The sequence below is a fragment of the Pogona vitticeps genome, chromosome 2 (assembly GCF_051106095.1).
Source record: "Pogona vitticeps strain Pit_001003342236 chromosome 2, PviZW2.1, whole genome shotgun sequence".
NCBI classification, from domain to species: Eukaryota; Metazoa; Chordata; class Lepidosauria; order Squamata; family Agamidae; genus Pogona; species Pogona vitticeps.
The window spans coordinates 204,611,322-204,629,966 of record NC_135784.1 but is presented as its reverse complement, the minus strand read 5'-3'; the positions used below and the strand labels follow the sequence as shown (position 1 = coordinate 204,629,966).

The window sequence follows — 18,645 nt, the reverse complement described above, 5'->3', positions numbered from 1 at the left end:
GTCTAGCCAGCATAAATGCTCTACAGACCTGCGGTGAGCAGAGTGAGGTAAGGTAGTCTGCAGGGGTGACAGAGGGGAGCACGTCCTGTTTGCCTGGGCAAAGAGTTCCTGCTTTTCAATGTCCTGTAGCCTCTGAGTGAAAGCTCTTGGATGAAAGATTGCCACTGACTATGGTGAGAATCGAGTAGCACATAGTGCATGTGTCCCAGCTGATCTGCTGAGAAAAGTAATCTAAGCCAGTACTTTAGGGTCAGAGTCCAAGCGTTAGTTTTTTTAAAAAATTCTGTAATTCCAGCAATTATTGTATGTACAGAGTTTTGAACCTAATCATGTTTAAAACATTCCTTCAACCAATCAATACTTAAGGGCTGAGCTGAACATACTACGTGAATGCAAAAGGTTGCCAATGAGAATGAACTAAACCTAAGGATTTTATGCACCTCCCTTTGACAAGATGGTAACACAGAACTCCCTGCTTTCTTGCCACTCGCCTAGTTGTATATGAAGTGAAAACCAGAATTGTCCATTGCCATTAAATTTCACTTAAAGTTAAGATTAAGATAAATTTGGAGATGTTTGCTAAGGAACAAAACATACAAGGCATTTCAGATAACAGAAGGAAATTTTATAAGACAGATAAAATTTCTTGGGGGAGGCATAGTACATCATTGCATGCAACAGAGATTTTTTTTAAATGTAAGGTTTGTTTGTTTATTTAAAGGTAAATTAGGCTTTCTTCTTCTCATTTATTCTCAGAGTGTAGGACTTGTTGAACAAACTCCAAGCAGTGAGCAAATCTCATGAGACCTGGAACAAGAATTGCCAGTTCATTTTGCATTCTTTTTTTCTGCAGGAAAAGAAACAGAACCGTATTTGAAGGGGAAGAGAAAAATATACAAAGAAGTAAGCGAACGAGTTTCACAAGAGGAGTGACATTTCTCAGGAGGGTTCTACAGAATCCTAATTGCAACACACAAGAAACATGGAGGCAATGAAGAAGTGGCATGATGAAGTGGCCTTCACCAACTCTTTCTGGCAGAAGGTACAATGTCTGTGCACAGCTCCTGTCCGTTTCAGTAATATCACTGATGGACTGGGGCATTCTTTACCTTCTCCCTAGATCTCAAAAAAGAAAAAGGAAAGAAAAAGACAGGTGCAATTTATTGACAGTTAAATGCCAGAAACCTGCCTCTACTCTCCCCTCCTGTGTTATGCAAAACAGTCTCCTACATACCATAACCTTTGTGGAACTGAACTAAAATACTGTAGTCATTAAAGCTCACTGAATCTGATGCTAGAGAAAGACAACCAGGCTTACACCGGCTTAATGGTTAACTGGACGGCGATGTGGTGGTAACCTGTTGTCCTTTCCTCTGTAGGGCCAACAACAAAATTCGAGGGTGTGGTGTGTTGGAGAGGTAGATTGGGAGGGGGAAAACAAGGTAAAGAAAAAGAAACAAAGCTGCTCCCTCGGTCCCCCTTGAAGACTTGCAGGGTCGACAGCTGTTTTTGGTGACAAATCAAACAAAGCCCCTCCCCATAGAGTTCATGTAACGTGCCATCTGAAATCTGTCACAGGTACCTGTTGTTCCGCCTTCTCGCTGCAAATAAGGCTGCTATCCTGTGCGCACTTACCTGGCATTAAACTCAGCAACACACAGTGAGGTTTACCTTTTAAAGTGAATGTGCACAAGTTTATGGAACATAGGGAAGCAAGCGATTTGCTTCGGGAATCAACCCCGATCTGCTCGCAAACATTGCCCTTCCAGAGACGAAAGATCTGATCACGCATCTCGAGCCTCGGATCTGTTCGGGCCCGAAGAGATGAAAATAGTGGCTATGAGAAATCTATGGAAGTCAGCCTAGTGCACCGGGCCATCTCTTTCCACGATGACAAGGGTTGACTGCGCGTTTGGTAACAGAACAAAAAGGAGGTTTAAGGGCCGGCTGCAGACTCAACCCTCTCTCTCTCCCCCCCCCCTACTTCCCTCCCCTCCTGTTTGTCCTTGGCCAGCCACTTTGACTCCACTAATTCAACCCCCCCCTCCCTCGTCCGCCTCCACTTGGGATGCTTCGAGCCAATAGGTGCTGGGCGTCATTTGCATATTCACAGCACTTAAGGCGCCAGGGGGGAGACCCCAGCGCGGTAGTGGCGGGCGCGGGTTGATCCGTTGCAACGAAGGAGACGCTCGCACCAAACTTTGGGGAAAACTTTCTCGTCCTTTCCCCGCTCTCTTTGCACAGCCGCACCCGCCACTTTTACGCACGCGGAGGTTCGACCCGGGCAGGCACCCGCCTCGTCTCCGAGCCATGGGCCAAAGGGGAGCGCTGCTGGCAACCCTCTGGGTCTGGAGCCACTGCCTGGTCGCCGTTTGCGGAGAGGTCGCGGCCGCGGTTACGCTTGCCGGCAACTCCGCGCCAAGTAAGTCCCGGCTGCTTGCGAGCGCGCCAGGGGTTGCTCCGGCCAACGCGCTACCTTTGCAACGCCGCGCCAGCCTCGGTACCCGCCGCCCGGGGTTGGAGTTGGCGGCGGAGCTGGTCGCCGGGCAACCCGCCAGGAGGGGGAATATATGAAAGGCTGGCAGGGAGGCGGCAGAAAAGAGGGCGGGAAGGCGGCACCGCGACAAACGAGGCGCTGAGGGGAGTCGCGGGGTCCAGGGCGGGGAGAGGAAGGGAGAGAGCTATTAACTGACGAGAGGGCGCAGCCTCTCGTGAAGATTGCGCGGAAAGCTCAATCCCGCTGCAAGTGCATAGCGTTCCCGCTTCCTCGCCGGCCGGCCTGAGGTTCAGAAAGCGGTGCCGAGCGGGCTGCCTTCGCCACGGCGTTTCTTCCCTCCCGAGGAGGGAGGGGGGAAAATAGGCTGGGGAAAGGCCGCGACCCGGGGAAGGGGCCGGTGCCACCTGCCTCGTGTCGGCGCGGTTTCTTGTGGGAAGCCGCACAACTGCCTGGCTTTTCTGTCGGCTTTTTTTTGGGGGGGGGGGACGCAAAAGGAAGCCTCCCGCCTTTCCCACCCCACAAATTGTTCCAGGCCGGCTAGGAAAGAGGTTCCTCTCCGGGCCAGCAAGTGGAGGGAGTGGAGCCGGAGGAGGACAGCCAGAGGCTGCAACGTTATATTATCGGCAAAAAAAGAGAAGAGACGGGCGGGAAGCCGGCTGAAGGAAGCTACGGCTTCCCTAAGCTGGAGGTTTTTCGGGGGACAGGGGGATAATTGGGGGGGGGAGCGGTGGTAAGAAGACAACGAGGGAGAGACTATGGGTTGGCTGCTCTACAGCATGAGAGGATTGTTTTTAATGACAGAAGCAGCGAGACCGCCGGCGGCGCGGGAAGCAGGTCTATGCGTGACAGGCAGTCTCCGCGGCGCGTGCCCCCAGGGAAGGAACTTCCTTCCGTTTGGGGGGGGGTTGCGTTTGTGTGTGTGTGTGTGTGTGTGTGTGTGTGTGTGTGTGTGTGTGTGGTTTTGTTTTGTCTTGTCGCATCTGGCTCTCCTCTTTTCCGTCCCGCGGCGTCAGGCACGGGCGCGCCTTCTGGAGGCGCAGGAGTGGCGGAGCGCGCTGGGCGGGGAAGGGGCCTGCCGGCGTCGTCGTCGGCATCTGCCCTGGGTGACCGCGAGTAAACTCCTTCGCTGGCGAGCCCAGGAATGCCTGGAACGTGGGCCAAGGTCACCCTGGTTCAGGGGCTGCGGGAAACCCGGGCGGCCCTTGTGGGAACGAGGGCGGGGGGGGGAGGAGGGAGGAGGAGGAGGAGGGAGGGCGAGAGGCTGCAATAGTATTGTCTTTTTCGCTCTTCAGGAAAGGATGGTTGGGGCGTGCCTTGGGAAGATAAAAGCAGCAGAGGAGGGAAAGGCGGGGAGGAGGCCGCGCCCAAAAAAGCTGAAGCTGAGCCCAGAAAGAAGGCAAGGCTCGCCAAGTATTCACTTGTCCCAATGTAGGTATAAATAGCACGTGGAGAGACGGCCATCTAGGCTTCCAGTACGTGCATCTGTATGGACAGAAACAACTCCTGCCATTCGCTCAAGATTTTCGAGAAAGAACTGAGAATGGATTTTTTTGTATTCTCGAAGGCTTTCACAGTCTGGATCTGATGGTGGTTGTGGGTTTTTCGGGCTCTTTGGCCGTGTTCTGAAGGTTGTTCTTCCTGACGTTTCGCCAGTCTCTCTGGCCTGCATCTTCAGAGGACTCCTCTGAAGAACAGGCCAAAGAGCCCGAAAAACCCACAACAACCAATGGATTTTTTGTTTGTTAAACCTGCGTGCTAAATTTAGGAATCTGGGGAGAATGAACAATAGCAAAATCATTCCCCACCCTCAGAATGCCAGTTTGGATAATTTTACAAATGGCCAAAGGCCAGGGTGAGACAACCCTCCAACCCACCCTAGGTAGTGTTAGTTTTCAACCTGTACAGCCTAGGCACCACAAAGCTGTGGATGGTGCAGAAAAAGGGATCTGACTGGGGGAGGGGAATGACAAAATGACCAAAGGGATTTTCCCAAAAGTTATAGTGAATAGTGTATTTTCCAAACAGGCTTTGCAAACTCTCTTAACATTTTTTTAAAAAGTTTAATTTCAGTGATGAGCAAAGTGTACTGGAGGCAGGAGTTGCACTTGTGTAAACATCATACGACTGCAGAGTGCACTGCCTGACAGTTGGAATGTCCTAGCTGGTGAGGTTAAAGGTCAGACTATTCCAAACATGTAATCGGACGATTATCTTTTGTTTAGATCTCTTTGTAAATTGGAAGAGAACATGTTTTCCAGAACAAATAGGTATATAGGACACAGGCAAGAACTTTAGCAATATATTATAAATGGGGGTTCAAGTGGCATGAGAATGAGAATGCAGCAAAAAAGTAGAAGTATCCCAGTTTTCATCAGTGAAGTGCTAGAATTTAACAACACTAGGCAGTCCCTCTAGCACTGACAAATGTATGTTTTCTTGAAAGCACACACTAGCACAGATCCTGTTGCTTAACATAGTCAATTGCACTAGAGGAGGCCCACTGAATCCCCAGAGATTTGGTGAATTAACTTCTCCAGAAGTGCCATTGATTCAAATAAGCCTAGTCTAGCACAGTAAATTGCAGCTAGACTAAGTCCCTTTGAATCAATGGCACTTACAGAAGAGTTGACTCACTAAATCCTCATTGACTCAGTGGGCCTACTTTGTTGTGACTTAATATGCTGATTTTTAGCCATGGTATTGATCCCTTGTTTCCCCTATGGCCCATTTCTTACAGATTTCTTGAAGTTTTAAAAAACTTTTCCTGCAGAGTCAGTATAATCCTTTCAGGCATGAGTGGACTGTAGCACACTCATCTTCTCTGGGCTGGGGAAGCACTCGGTGACATTATTGATGGTATTCTAGTTCTGTTTCTCCAGCCAAAGCAAATCTTCCTGCCCTGGTGCCATGTGTACTTCTTGTTACTCTTACATAGCACAAAAACTGCACAATGCTGCCTCTTTCCTACAGCAGTGTAAGAGACTTACTGAAACGGGCAAACTTCACCAGGCTTGTAGCAGGGCAATTTCTTGAGGATTCTCCAAGCCTCCAGTGTGAGAGTAAGACTCCAAGTACTTTTCCAGCTGTGCTCTTCTTACAACTGGCACAAAATATCTGGGTGGAATTAGCATCTTTTCTCTTTCTATAGTTAAGTGCACACACATAGCAAGCATAAAAGGACAGGTTGATTGATCCACAGATTGCAAATTGACCATCCAGTGTGACTACTTTTTAAAATAAACCATGCAGCAAGGAAACAGCTGTTACCATTTCAAATTCTATGTATTTAAAGAAATGTGCAAAAAAAGAGACCAGTTTTGAAAGTGCATTGAATTTCTTTAGACAGAAGAGGAAGCAGGGAGTCACCACCTTGCAGCAAGGAGAAAATAATTCACTTGTTTTCCTATTTAACACCTAGGAGTGGCCCAACATTTACATCCGTAGTGTGAAGAAAGCTGCTTTCATTTGAGGCGGTATGTCAACATGGTAGCATATTATTATTTCTTTAAAAAAACAAGCATAGATTAAATTGACCACCTTTCTTCATACTCTCCCCAAAGCTATATAATCTTGTCATTTTCAATACAATTCTGAGGGCTGTATGGGGCACGATTACTAATGAGTAAGCATGATTATTTAGATGCCACTGAGTTTGCAGAATTGGCACGGCACAGATGTAGTAATAACACAGAGGAACTGCTTTACATGGCTGTAGTGAGCAACCACTTGGCAAATAGGCATGGCATGTACCCAGGTAAAGAATCATATTTTAACTTGTTTTAAATGTTTACCTAATATGATAATCTGCCTGTGTAGATGCAGGTTCAGCCCTCATGTACTTTTAATAGGTTTGTGGTGGACAGAAACATAGCAACAATTCTTTCTCATATGTTCATACCAAGAAATAAGGGACGTGGTGGCGCTGCCAGTTAAACCGCAGAAGCCTCTGCGCTGCAAGGTCAGAAGACCAGCAGTTGTAGGATTGAATCCATGCGACGGAGTGGGCTCTCGTCGCTTGTTCCAGCTCCTGCCAACCTAGCAGTTCAAAAGCATGCAAAATGTGAGTAGATAAATAGGTACCACCACGGTGGGAAGGTAATGGCATTCCGTGTCTAGTCGCGCTGGCCACGTGACCACGGAAACTCTATGGACAAACGCTGGCTCTACAGCTTGAAAATGGGGATGAGCATCGCACCCTAGAGTTGAGCACGACTGGACTAAATGTCAAAGGGAACCTTTACCTTACCAAAAAAATACTTAAATCTGGAATTTCTCTTGCCAGCTACTTCTTAAGGGTTCTGGCATCTTTCCAGAAGGGGAAAAGGGATGACTAGCTTAATATAGAAATAGGAGGTGAATGACAGAATTTTTAAAAAGTACATAAAACTTGTAATCTACTCAATTGATGGTCCTTTTGTTGGATGCCCATAACTAATAGCCTCAGCTGGCCAGTGGAGAGTCTGACTGGTGTAGGATATGTGTTTGACTTTCTAGCAAAAACTGTAGTGCTACATGACTACCCTAACTACCCATTCAGTTCAGTGGGTCTGTCTAAATCTAGTTAGAGGGATGTGTCTCATTTATGTCAATGGTATTTCCTTTTAGTGAAATATGCATGCTGTTTTTCTTTTCATTAGCTCAATTTTGTGCGTGCACACTTTGGGAAATAAATTCCTGTGATTTCAGTTGAGGCTTCCTCTTGATTAAGCACAGACGCTGCAGTTGTTAGAACCACAACCTTTTAGCTGCACTTAGAATGTCAAAATGCATGTTGAGCCAGATTCTATTTAGTTGATTCTGGTACATATACAGCAGAAATTATAAGTAAAAGCAAAATAGAAATAAAAGTTTTTTTAAAAAGACAAAACCATGGTGGCACCTTAAAGACTAAGTTTTTATCTTTTTTAATGTTAGCTTTCATGGACAAGTCCACTTCCTCAGATATAAGAGAGATTCAACATGGCAAATATTTATACATGGCATCAGAATATAGATACCAAATACAGAAATTGTGCTTGTTCGGCAAGAAAGTTAGTGGGCGTGTAACCCTGCGGTGATAGTGCCTTTGATATGCCGGTCTTTCATTGTGCTGTGAAAAATGTGAGAAACGGTTATAAAATAACAAAGGTAGAGTAACATGAATGTTAATTAGATCGGCTGTTTACAGTCTTTGATACAGCAGAAAATCTGTCACACCCTACATGTGTATCAGAGACCTGACCTAAAACATTTTGCAACCTAAGTTGAAAGAGATAATATTGCTGCTTTCCATTCCATGTAACAAAGCAGACCAGATTGACAACTCAGTCTTAGTTCTATGTGGGTAGTGGAATGGTACCTTCCATCACACCCGAGGGCAGAAGGATAGTTTAGATGTTGCAAGCAGTGCGTACACAGCTCTGTCTTTTCACTGTTTCTGTGGCCCTCTTAGCATCTCTTACCCACACCAGATGCCTCACCCTGTCTAATGACGGGGCCACTTCTCATGTATAAATACTCTGTGTGAATACACCGACTCATTGCAGACACTGTCTATCCAGGGGTTCAAAATGACATGGATGAAGATCACAGGTATATAATTTCAACAGGACATAATATTTTTTCTGAGCTTTCTCCAAGCAGTCCCTGCATGAGCAACACTAGCAGCCATGTTCCACTCAAACTTATGAACTTGGTCTGTACTTTACAAACATGGTGTAACATATCTTGTCTGACGTGGACAGAACAGGATCACATACTTTCAGCCATCATCATTAGTGCTAAAGGAGAATGTAGATTGTTAATACAGTGTGCAGAATCTGAGAATGGTAGTGAGAATCTTTCATATAAGTACAAAATAAAAAACTGCAAAGGTTTTCATAAATCGTTGTAAATACGTCACTTGTAGCTAAAATAAGCACCCATCCCTCAAGAATTAGGTATGGTCAGTGATCTTTTGTTCCTAATCAGCAGAGTTGTGTGTGTTGGCAGTGTTACATCCACCCACTATTGACAGTAGAATTGGATTGAAAAGAGACTTCTTATTTTGTGAAAGAGTGAACAAACCCATTCCTAGATGTTCAGTTGTCCAATTAATGTTTGACTACAGGGATGTTAACACACACTCTCTCTCTCACTTACTCAACTCACCGCCCCCGGTTCATAAGATGCAACATATAGTTTTCATTTAAAAGGGACTTTGTAAACTAAACTGATTTTACTGTGGATTATTGAGTTATAGGAAAATTCTGACCAAGAACTTAGTAAAACTGATGCATATTTTCAAGTTGTTAAATGAATTGTAGCTCATTATTTGCAGCAGGACTAGTTCCTTCTGGAATATACTTGCTCCTTGTATAAATGGTGTTGTTTGTGAATGTGCGTGTATTTGCTTTTTAATGGGACCATGCTAGTCTAGGCTTGTTGAGGTTTTTCTCCTGTGATATGACATTACTGATCCCCCCCCCCGGTTTGTATCTATTTTGCCTCCCTGTTAGTAAGCAATAATGAAATCAGTATGGAGGCCAGATAACATTGCAACGTAGTTATCTTGCAGTCTTGTGTGTATGGTCCAAATACAGTTGTTTGTAGTCATTTCCAAATCCTACCATTTCTCCTGTTTTTTCTCCCATAAACTTAGACAAATTCCTTTATATTGCACTGTAACTAGAACATGAAATATATTCTCATAATGAGGAGGGTGCAATCTCATATGTAAATAGAACACATTTGGGAGGTAATAACTTGATGCCTCTAACCATTACACAAAAAGACAAAATAGAAACATGTTATCTTCTGAGTTGCAGCTCCCAAACTGGGGCTAAGGATTAATCACTGCCTTAAAAGAAGGCCTACGAAATGTGTGAAGGGCCCATATCACACATCCTTTAGTTCTCTTCAGGATACTGTTATTTGCAGCACATGTGAAGAGCCTTTCACTTATTTGTTGGATCAGGGAAACCATTATGGACTTACTAGATGGAAACTACCTGTATATTTGCATAACACTTCCATCTCCCTTTCCAGAACAACCACTATATTGGGTATGATGAAAACCAAATCTGTCCTTTAGTTCTCTACAGTAAACATGAAAACTTTCTGAAGCAGGCCTGATTCGCTTGCCATCACATCATCATCTTTTGCTGCTTGAGATTCTGCTAAAAATTCCTTCTCAGCCATATCTGCAAGAAAGGCTAGCTTTGATAATCTCACAAAGGAAAGCTGCTTGCATAATTTGACTTATTCTTGACACTTATATAATGACTGATCTCTATGGATTGCTGGTTTAATTACTTTAATTGGTGGCTAGTGTGGCACAGCTGCAAAAAGTAAGCACTGTGAAATGTGAAGTCCATAGTTAGAATTTCACGTTGGCCATGGATATAATAACAATACAGCTTAACCCAAACAATTTGCACAGTACAATTCCATTGTTCATATGAGTGGCATTGCCTTCAGAGTGTTTCACATACATTTTCCAAGCAGTCCTTATAACCACCCTGTCAGGTATAAGCTTAATAGGCTACACCTTGTTTGTGATATAGATGAAGTGGTCAAATACCAAGTGTTCATGTGATCCTGGAAAAGTTGGCCTCTCAAATTCTGGAGTGGGTATGAGCAGCTGATCTGGTTGAAATTAGTGGCACAAAGTCATGATTAATATAAATCTCATTGATTTCAGTGGGTCTGCTCTAATGGTGCCTATTTGTTGAGGCAACCCATAGAGTGTGCTCTTGAATTTAAACTAACATCCTTTAAAAAACTTCAGTTGGTCAATGGCAACTTTCTCCTTAGAATTAGTACCATCATTTGCTAGAAAGGTGGTAGAGGAGAGAAGGGCCATGGAGAGATTGGTTGGTATCACAATGGAAAGGAAAAGGCTAATGTTCCCCTCCGACTGTGGTTCCAATCTCAACTGCCCCAAAGTTAGTGTGATTTAGTATTTTTAAACAATATTTATACAACAAGAGATTATCTTTGGCAGCCTGTATGCACTGGCTTTGACTGAACAGTCAATACCATTCTGTGCTGGCTGCACTTCAGAATTGTCTTACTGCCTCCTACCTAGTTCCTAAGCGTGCACTGAGTCTACACTGTAAAGTATTTGAGCTGTTCAGAGGTTGTGTAGAAATTTCACTTAATCATATATTTTTCTTCATAACAATATGTAATAGACTCCTATGTATGCTATGCGTACTTACCATACATAGGAGGCAGTAATTTAAATGAAAGAGCTGGACTTTTCATGCCAAGATGCCTTGGACGGTATGAACCAATAAAACTTATATTATGTTTATGAAGTAATTTTAACAGTTGATAGATGTATAGCAGCTAAATATTGAAAAGAAAAGAGGTGTAAATGAAATGCAGACATAGGGCTCTTGTGTGCCATTCCTATTTGGAATAGGAACCTTTCATGACCAGAAGTTCATTCTGAGTTTCCTGTATATATTCTGTACAGTTGAAAGCTCTTTTTATACCAGTCCCACACTTTGTTGATTCATCAGTGGATGGAAAAGCAAAGGGTTTGTGTTAAATTAAGTCTTATTCAGTCATGAGCACATTTATTTTCTTAGTAGGTAAAATAAATATTTAATTCTAGTGAATGCCCTTGACTTTTCTCAGGTTTAGTTCCCATCTCCAAATCCTGTCTTATCCCAATGCTGCCTTTTCCCTTCTGCCCTTTTCCCCTTCATGCTGGCTTTTCTTTCTTTGCAACCGGGTCGTCGTTTGGCCTAGTTTAGAAAACTTTGTCTCATCCCATTACGTTCTTTCCTATCCCATTCTGTGGCCTTTCACTCTCTCCACTCTGGTTTTCATCAAGTCTTCCTCTCTCTCCTAACTTAGCTCCCTACCAAGGTACTGTACATTTTCTCTCTGTCTCTCTACAAGCTTGCTATATTTTAGTTCTGCAAATCCAGGCAACCACCTTCACAGGTTACTGAAACCATCTGCCTATTATGTAAATTATGTGGTGAGTCATGAAAGGCTTGACCAGTATGCATATGCATGGACATATACTGTTTATTGTCCAGCCAAAAGCATGCTTTGCAAAGTTTCTCTCATCAATAAGAAACAGAAGGCTGTATTTTCTTCTTTTTTTAGCATGTAATATATCTTCACAGCCAAGGAGTTTTGTATCCTTTGAAACATTTCTTAACATCTTTCTCCTTTTCAGCAGGTACAGCTTTCATGAATAATGATTTCCATAGTTTTGGGATTCTCCAGTGAGGCCTGACTGTGCTTGACTGTTCAGCCTTGTACTCACATTTGATCTGTGAAATCTGAAAAGATCATACCTGACTTACCTGACTCAGATTTTGGATAACTATGACTTCACCCATTGGCTAAACACATTGAAAGGCAGTGACTGGTTTACTTCTAGAAAGTTAATTCAGTTAATTTTTTGGAATCAAAGTTCAAAGGTATAAATCTGCTAATACCTGTTTGAAGTCTTTGCCAGTGACAGAAGACACAGAAGTGAGTTGAATAAACCTATCTTTCTTGAAAGGTAGTTCTGTGACATGGGCCCTGAGCATTTAGTAGGGTAGAATAAAGATATGGAATGTTTAATTCTGAGATTATGTAGAAGTAGCTTTAATAAATGCACAATATGGTATGTGTGAACCTAGCCATACTAGAACATTTTCCCAGTTAGTGGATCCACAATAATAAGTTCCAATGTTTTAAAATAACTCTTATGGAAATAGCTGAGCTTAATTGCTTCCTTTACTTCCTTCCCACCATACAGACCTCTTAGTACTTCTGGCAATGCTATGCAGGAGTTGCTGAGGCGAAATTTATTTTCACTTCTAAAGGGGAATATATTTACAGTGTTATAGTGCAGAACTGATTTTGCAAATACATCCTTGCTTCACTTTCAAATCAGAATGCTTCTCTTAAAATTGCTGGCATTTCTTCAATTAAAGTATAACATATTTAATTTGTAACTATCACTAGTGGATAATATGATTTATCATTTTGAGTACCTTTAGTGGAAAGATGGCACTAAAACAGTGTACGAATATCTGATGCTTAGAATCTTTTATAACCATTATTTCCTTATCCAGTTCTAGGAAAACAAACAAACATTATCTAAATTGTGAATAATCCTAGCCCCTGTTCAACACAAATGTAACACAGTGAACTTTTGCTGTTTTTCTTTGCTGCTTCTGTGCGGCAATTCACAAACATTTCTGAGAACATTGTGAAATCTTCATGGAAAAAACCTAATTGAGTGTGCAGTACAATTGTGTTGACATTTGCTGTGTTACGAAAAGGTGAATAAATATTTGATACATGGAGGTGGACCAAGTACGTTTGGAGACCTCATGACTGTTACTGATAGAAATAACTCTGCATAGGATTAACATGGTATCTATTTATTTAAATGTTTCTTGATATTATAATATTTATTTATTTGGACTGATGTTAGCTCATGTACTTACATTGAAATATTTATCTATATCCAGATACTTCTTCCCAGTCCATGTAAAAGCAGGAACACGGCATTTCAAAATCGCTGCATTTCACAAAATCGCTGCATTTATTAAAACGGTCCACTGCCTGTAGGGTCGTTATTACTTTTGGTCAGTGTGTACCAAGGCAGGTTCCCATGATTTTTCTGTCAAACCAGTAAATGGAACCCAGGATATGGATATATAAATGAAAGGTTGGGGCTGGCCAAACTCAAAGTAGCTCTGCCACCCTAGTAACGTAGCCAAGTGCATCCAGTAGTTTATGACATACAAATGACTTGCTTCCTTTCATTTGCATTGTAATGCATTCATAAGGATCTGGGGGGGGGGGAAGTCAATGAGTGTTTGGGGTTTGTTGACAGGAGCCTCAATATGGAGCTGCTGTGAGGCTGACAAGGCTGAAGTGTATATGGCCACCTTTTGCAGATATTTCCCTGTGTAATTGTGTTGTTTTGTTTTGTATTAATTTTGAGGTGGGTTTACTCATAATCTGGATGAATTGTTGTGTGATGACTAACTTGTGAAAAACTTTTTCATTATGTGTGTCATATGAATAATGTTCAGTGTTGCCTCGCCTTGCGATTGCCCTGCATTACGACAAAACTGCATTATGACAATCTTTTTGCAATCGCAATTGTGATCGCAAAACGATGGTCTGAATGGGGTTTTTTTGCTTTGCGATGATTGGTTCCCTGCTTCGGGAACCGATTCTTCGCAAAACGACAATTTTCCTCCAGCTGATCAGCAGTTTAAAAATGACCACCAGGTAAATAAAATGGCTCCCCGCTGTTTTCTGGGACGGATTCCTCGCAAGACAGCCACCAAAAATGGCCGCCCAATGGAAGATCTTCGCTGGATGGTGAGTTTCCAGCCCATTGGAACGCATTGAAGGGGTTTCATTGGAACGCAGTGAAAGGGTTTCTGTTCGAAACGTTTGCAATAGAACTGGATTTAAAACATTCTATATGCACTGTACAGAACAATCTCATTATTTGCTGAAACTGACTTTTTCTAAGACTCTCTAAATTTCTTCTTTTCAATTCAGAAACTTCTCTTGAAAAAAAGTGGGACTTCAGTGATATTGAAAGCAAATTTTCTTTAAGAACACTTGGGAATCCTGATGAAGACACCTGCTACATAGTTCCGGGAGTGGAGTCAAGCGTAGAACAATGCAACTTCAATCACACAAGTAAAACTTTCGTGGTGATACATGGATGGACGGTAAGAAGGGTTGGGCAGCCTTCCAGCTGCTTCAGTAAGAATTCGCATATTGGGCTGTATTTGAATAGAGGCCTACTAGTTAATCTGTTACATACTAGTAAATCTGTTACATAGTTTACTTACCTTTTTGGATAGTCTGTTTCTGACAGCAGTAAGTACCCCATTCTGTCAAAGTGTTTTGAATTGTGTTTAGAAATTGTGCTGTAGTTTTTATAGCACATGCTATCTTTGTATGAACTTAGGGTTCTCTTAAACTCAATTTTCATCATATCTATAGCGAAATAATAATTTAACTATTGCCTAGTTAAAAAATGGCAGAATACGATTAATATATTTTGTAATGGTGGTAAAAGACCAAGGATAAATAAAAATTATGGTATATTTCACAAAGGCTAGGAGGATTGGGAATACCCAATATTAAAATATATTACATAGCAAATCAGTTAAGACATGTCCTGGAAACTATGGAAAATAGCAAAGAAACTATGTGGTATAAATTGGAGCTACCTAATTTGGAACAAAGCTTGGAAAATCAATTTTTAAGGAAAATATCAAAGATTGTATTAAAAATATTATAAAACTCTTATTAAAATGTTACAATGTTGGAACTGATACAAGAAAATATTGAGCCCACCAATTTCTTCATTAAGTCAAGTGACTGAATTAGATTCCTGGAAAATCTTGAAAGTGTGAAAGATACTACTTGAACAAAGAGTTATAAGATTAACAGACTGGTTAAGGAAAATTTCCAATAGAGCACTGGTTCTTAACCTTGGGTTACTCAGGAGTTTTGGACTGCAACTCCCAGAAGCTTTCACCACCAGCTGTGCTGACTGGGGTTTCTGGGAGTTGCAGTTCAAAAGCATCTGAGTAACAAAGGTTAACAACCACTGCAATAGAGAACAAATTAACATGTGGATTAAAGGTTAGGAAAGAAATATTGAAAATAAATTATTTTAAAGATCTATGGAATGTATTTTAGCACATGTGTTTGAGAAAAGAAACATTCCAGACCAAGATTCACTATATTTTTTGGAAAGAAACATGGCATAATGAAGCAAAAACTTTTCTTATATCCCGAGAGTGGAGGGATGTACCTGATGTTTATTGTATCAAGTATTTTGAGTTTAAATTAATTGTATTTTCTTTTTTCTTTTATTTGCATTTGCTCTATTTTTGTATTTTTGTTTCGTAATAATAAAATATTTTTAAAAATCAGTTTCATCACAGCTCTAGCAAAACAATAATATACAGTGGTGCCTCGCTTAGAGATCGCTCCGTTGAGTGACGAAATCGCTTAGCGATGGAGTTTAAGCGATTGCAAAAGTGATTGCTTAGCGATGGACCCTACGGGGAAAATTTGCTTTGTGATGATTGTGAGGAAGCGATCATCGCAAAGCCCCCATTTTCGGCCAGCTGACCGGCGGTTTCAAAATGGCCACCGGGTAAACAAAATGGCTGCCCGCTGTGTGTCCTCTCTTTAGAGGCACCGAAAATGGCCACCCCTATGGAGGATTTTCACTTAAGGTTAGTTTTGAAGCCCATAGGAATGCATTAATGGCGTTTTAATGCGTTTCTATGGGCTTTTTAATTCCGTTTAGCAATGAAATTGCTTAGCAATGTTTTTTCCTGCACGGATTAACGTCGCTAAGCGAGGCACCACTGTAGTTGTTGCCTAATTGTGTCCATCTGGTCTGACATTCTTCCTCCAGTGGTGGCCAACCAGATACCTTTGGGAGCTAACAAATGGTCAAGCCTGAGCTAAAGGCAGTTGCCAGAAGATAGCTGGAGAGTCAGAGTCCAGGGAATGTCCTGGAATCAGTGCCAAGAGAGAGGCAGAACCATTCTAGAACCAGGAAAACCTTATTGGTTAGGCAAGTCTTGCCACAGTTCAAACAGGAATCCCATCATAGCCTTTCCTGTCAAGGGACTGAAGGCCAGCTGGGGCAGGCAGAGGAAGAACTGTTGTTTTTTTCTCCAGTGCTTGACATTTGGTGATACACTGTTTCCATTTAGATACCATGGCTTATAATATACTTACCTTTCACTGAAGTATATAATCACAGTGGCCTACTTGGGAGGCAGGGTGAAGTGCTCACCTCTGGGAGTGGAGTCTTTAAGGGATGCTAAATCATGCCCTCCTCTACAGAGTGGGACCCCCAATGCTGCTCCTGGGGGCGTTTCTTCTGGAAGATGTCTTCAGAACAAGGCACTGAGGCTGGGGTAGCTTTGAGGACTGCTTGTGCTGCAGAAATGCAAGTAAGTTCCTTGGCTGTTTCAGCCGCAGTGCCTCATTTTGAGGAAGGGTTGACTGCTCAGTAGTGGCTTCTGTTATAGACTGAAGCAGTTTGTTTTTCTGTTTTTTCCAGATTACCGGCATGTTTGAGAGCTGGGTCCCCAAGCTAGTAAGCGCCCTGTATTTGAGAGAACCTGACTCTAATGTCATTATTGTGGATTGGCTGGCTCGGTCCAGCATGCATTATCCAGTATCTGCTGCTTACACAAAACTAGTGGGGCAAGACGTTGCCACATTTGTTGACTGGATGGAGGTAAGCAATTATACTTTGTTCCATTTTGGCATACAGTCGGGAGGGTTGAATACACAGAACTCAAAGTACTGTCTCTCAGTTACACAGTCAGTAGACTCTTCTGACACAGGGGTTGCTGAATAGCGCCATTTGGGATTCTAGTAGCGAAAATGTACATTTGAATGCTTCTCCCATGGGGAACAAGTTTAGAGAACAGGCCTGATCAAAGCTTTTGTTCTTTGTGTATTAGTTCTCAAGTGCAAGGGATATTTTAATACCAACTGCCACTTGAAATGGTGCACTCCATAAGAATTTGAATCTATTCCATTATAGCAGATTGGTTTTAGTCTGCCAGACAGAGGAGTGGTAATCATCTTGCAGGATGTTGTGGACATTATATATGGCCGCTGGGATTATGTAGCTTGTTTTGCTGCAGTTGAACCTGTCAAGATGCCCAAATAGTAATTAAATTGCACTAATGAGGTTTATATTTATGGTGGGGAAATATGTTGATTTGGTGTCAGTCCTGTACTGGATATGGTATCCCCCTCTCAAGGATCTGACTTACATCTTAAATCTGGCTTTAGATCTGCTCTTGAATGTCCACTTCACATCTTTAGTCAGGAATTTTTTTTTTTGCTGACATTGTATGTTTGTGCTGCACCTTCTCAACTGTGCATACATTGGCCACTTCAGTACTCACATTATAACTAGATTATTATAATGCAGTTGCTATGCCTTTGAAAAACTCTGACTCGTCTAGGGCATAGTGGTAAATTTATATATAAAAAGATTCTCCCCCTCCCCACTAAGGCTGATGCTCCAAGTTCATTAGCTGGCTCCTATTTCTGAGTGAAATTCACACTGCTGATTTTGACTTTTAAAGCCCTAAATCACTGGTTCTTAACCTTGGGTTACTCAGGAGTTTTGGACTGCAACTCCCAGAAGCCTTCACCACTAGCTGTCCTGGCTGGGGTTTCTGGGAGTTGCAGTTCAAAAGCATCCGAGTAACAAAGGTTAAGAACCACTGCCCTAAATGACTGGAGGTGACATCAGGATCTGTAAAGAACCACCTTATCTTGCAAGGCTCTATCTTCATGCTTACATATTTAACCATAGCCCTGAGGCTTGTACCACCCCAAGAAGGTGGCTGCTTGAGAGTTGACTAAGTATTACATAAACATCCTGGTGCTTCCTCACTTCATTTGTAAGCATTTATTAGTAAGCACTAGAGGATGTTAGGATGTTCACTTCAAATTCTTGTAAGGCCTTGCTTATAACCCCTTGGTCAGTCTCCCCAGTCTAGAGCCCCCTCCCCTATGACCAGACTACATAGGTGGCACAGGCAAGGGTGGGACAGCCATAAGGTGAACATCTTCTGCCACTCTGTCTCAGGCCTGGATATAAGTGTCAGACTCCCAAACTCGACTAAGAGAAGAAATTCAGGTTCCAGGATCAGGGCGAGCTTCATTCTGAGTAAGGGACTGGCTCTGAACCATAAGTAACAAATATCCTTATCTGTGAACATCCTAGATCAAATGCTTGCCATAGCTGTAGGCAGAACATTCTCCTCAGCGGAATTGAGATGAGGAAATTTTCTGTCCAGAAAAGTCTAATTCTGTAATTTTCTTCTCCTTTACAATTTATAAATTTGAGTGGAATCGTAGTAACTTTCTTGATGTTCCTGTGGCATTTTTCTCTTTAAACAAATGTTTACTAGACTCCCTATAGGAGTTTATTCACTGCTTACCTGAAAGCAAACTATAGAGCTTAATATTTTAAAATGATAATTTTATAGGAACAGTTTGGTTACTCCCTGGACAAAGTTCACATCCTGGGATATAGCCTCGGTGCCCATGCTGCCGGTGTTGCTGGAAGTCTGACTGGTAAAAAAATTAACAGAATTACTGGTAAGCAAGTTTTGTTGAGGTTGGGGTGATAG

The 18,645-nt window shown here is 42.4% G+C and overlaps 1 protein-coding gene and 1 long non-coding RNA gene across 4 annotated transcripts in view; one reads left to right on the top strand and one right to left on the bottom strand.

Moving 5' to 3' along the window:
- Positions 1-603: 603 nt before the first annotated feature.
- Positions 604-2,002, bottom strand: LOC110083198 (uncharacterized). 2 transcript variants are annotated; one of them, XR_012084241.2, is made up of 2 exons: positions 1,235-2,002; positions 604-1,122 (listed from the first exon to the last, which is right to left on the bottom strand). It is a non-coding gene; the product is annotated as an uncharacterized LOC110083198 (long non-coding RNA). The 2 variants fall into 2 exon arrangements; XR_002301249.3 differs by having other exon boundaries at positions 1,672-2,002.
- Positions 2,003-2,148: 146 nt separating this feature from the next.
- Positions 2,149-18,645, top strand: part of LPL (lipoprotein lipase) — a 29,575-nt gene continuing 13,078 nt past the window's right edge. Inside the window, exons 1-5 of one of the 2 annotated variants that reach the window (XM_072991973.2) lie at positions 3,763-13,813; positions 14,000-14,175; positions 16,325-16,434; positions 16,545-16,724; positions 18,502-18,613. In XM_072991973.2, coding sequence (XP_072848074.1) covers positions 14,169-14,175; positions 16,325-16,434; positions 16,545-16,724; positions 18,502-18,613 — 409 coding nt within the window. In that variant the 5' untranslated portion in view covers positions 3,763-13,813; positions 14,000-14,168. Of the gene's footprint in view, positions 2,423-3,762; positions 13,814-13,999; positions 14,176-16,324; positions 16,435-16,544; positions 16,725-18,501; positions 18,614-18,645 lie in introns of those variants that run through there. The other variant, XM_020801445.3, reaches the window with a different exon arrangement.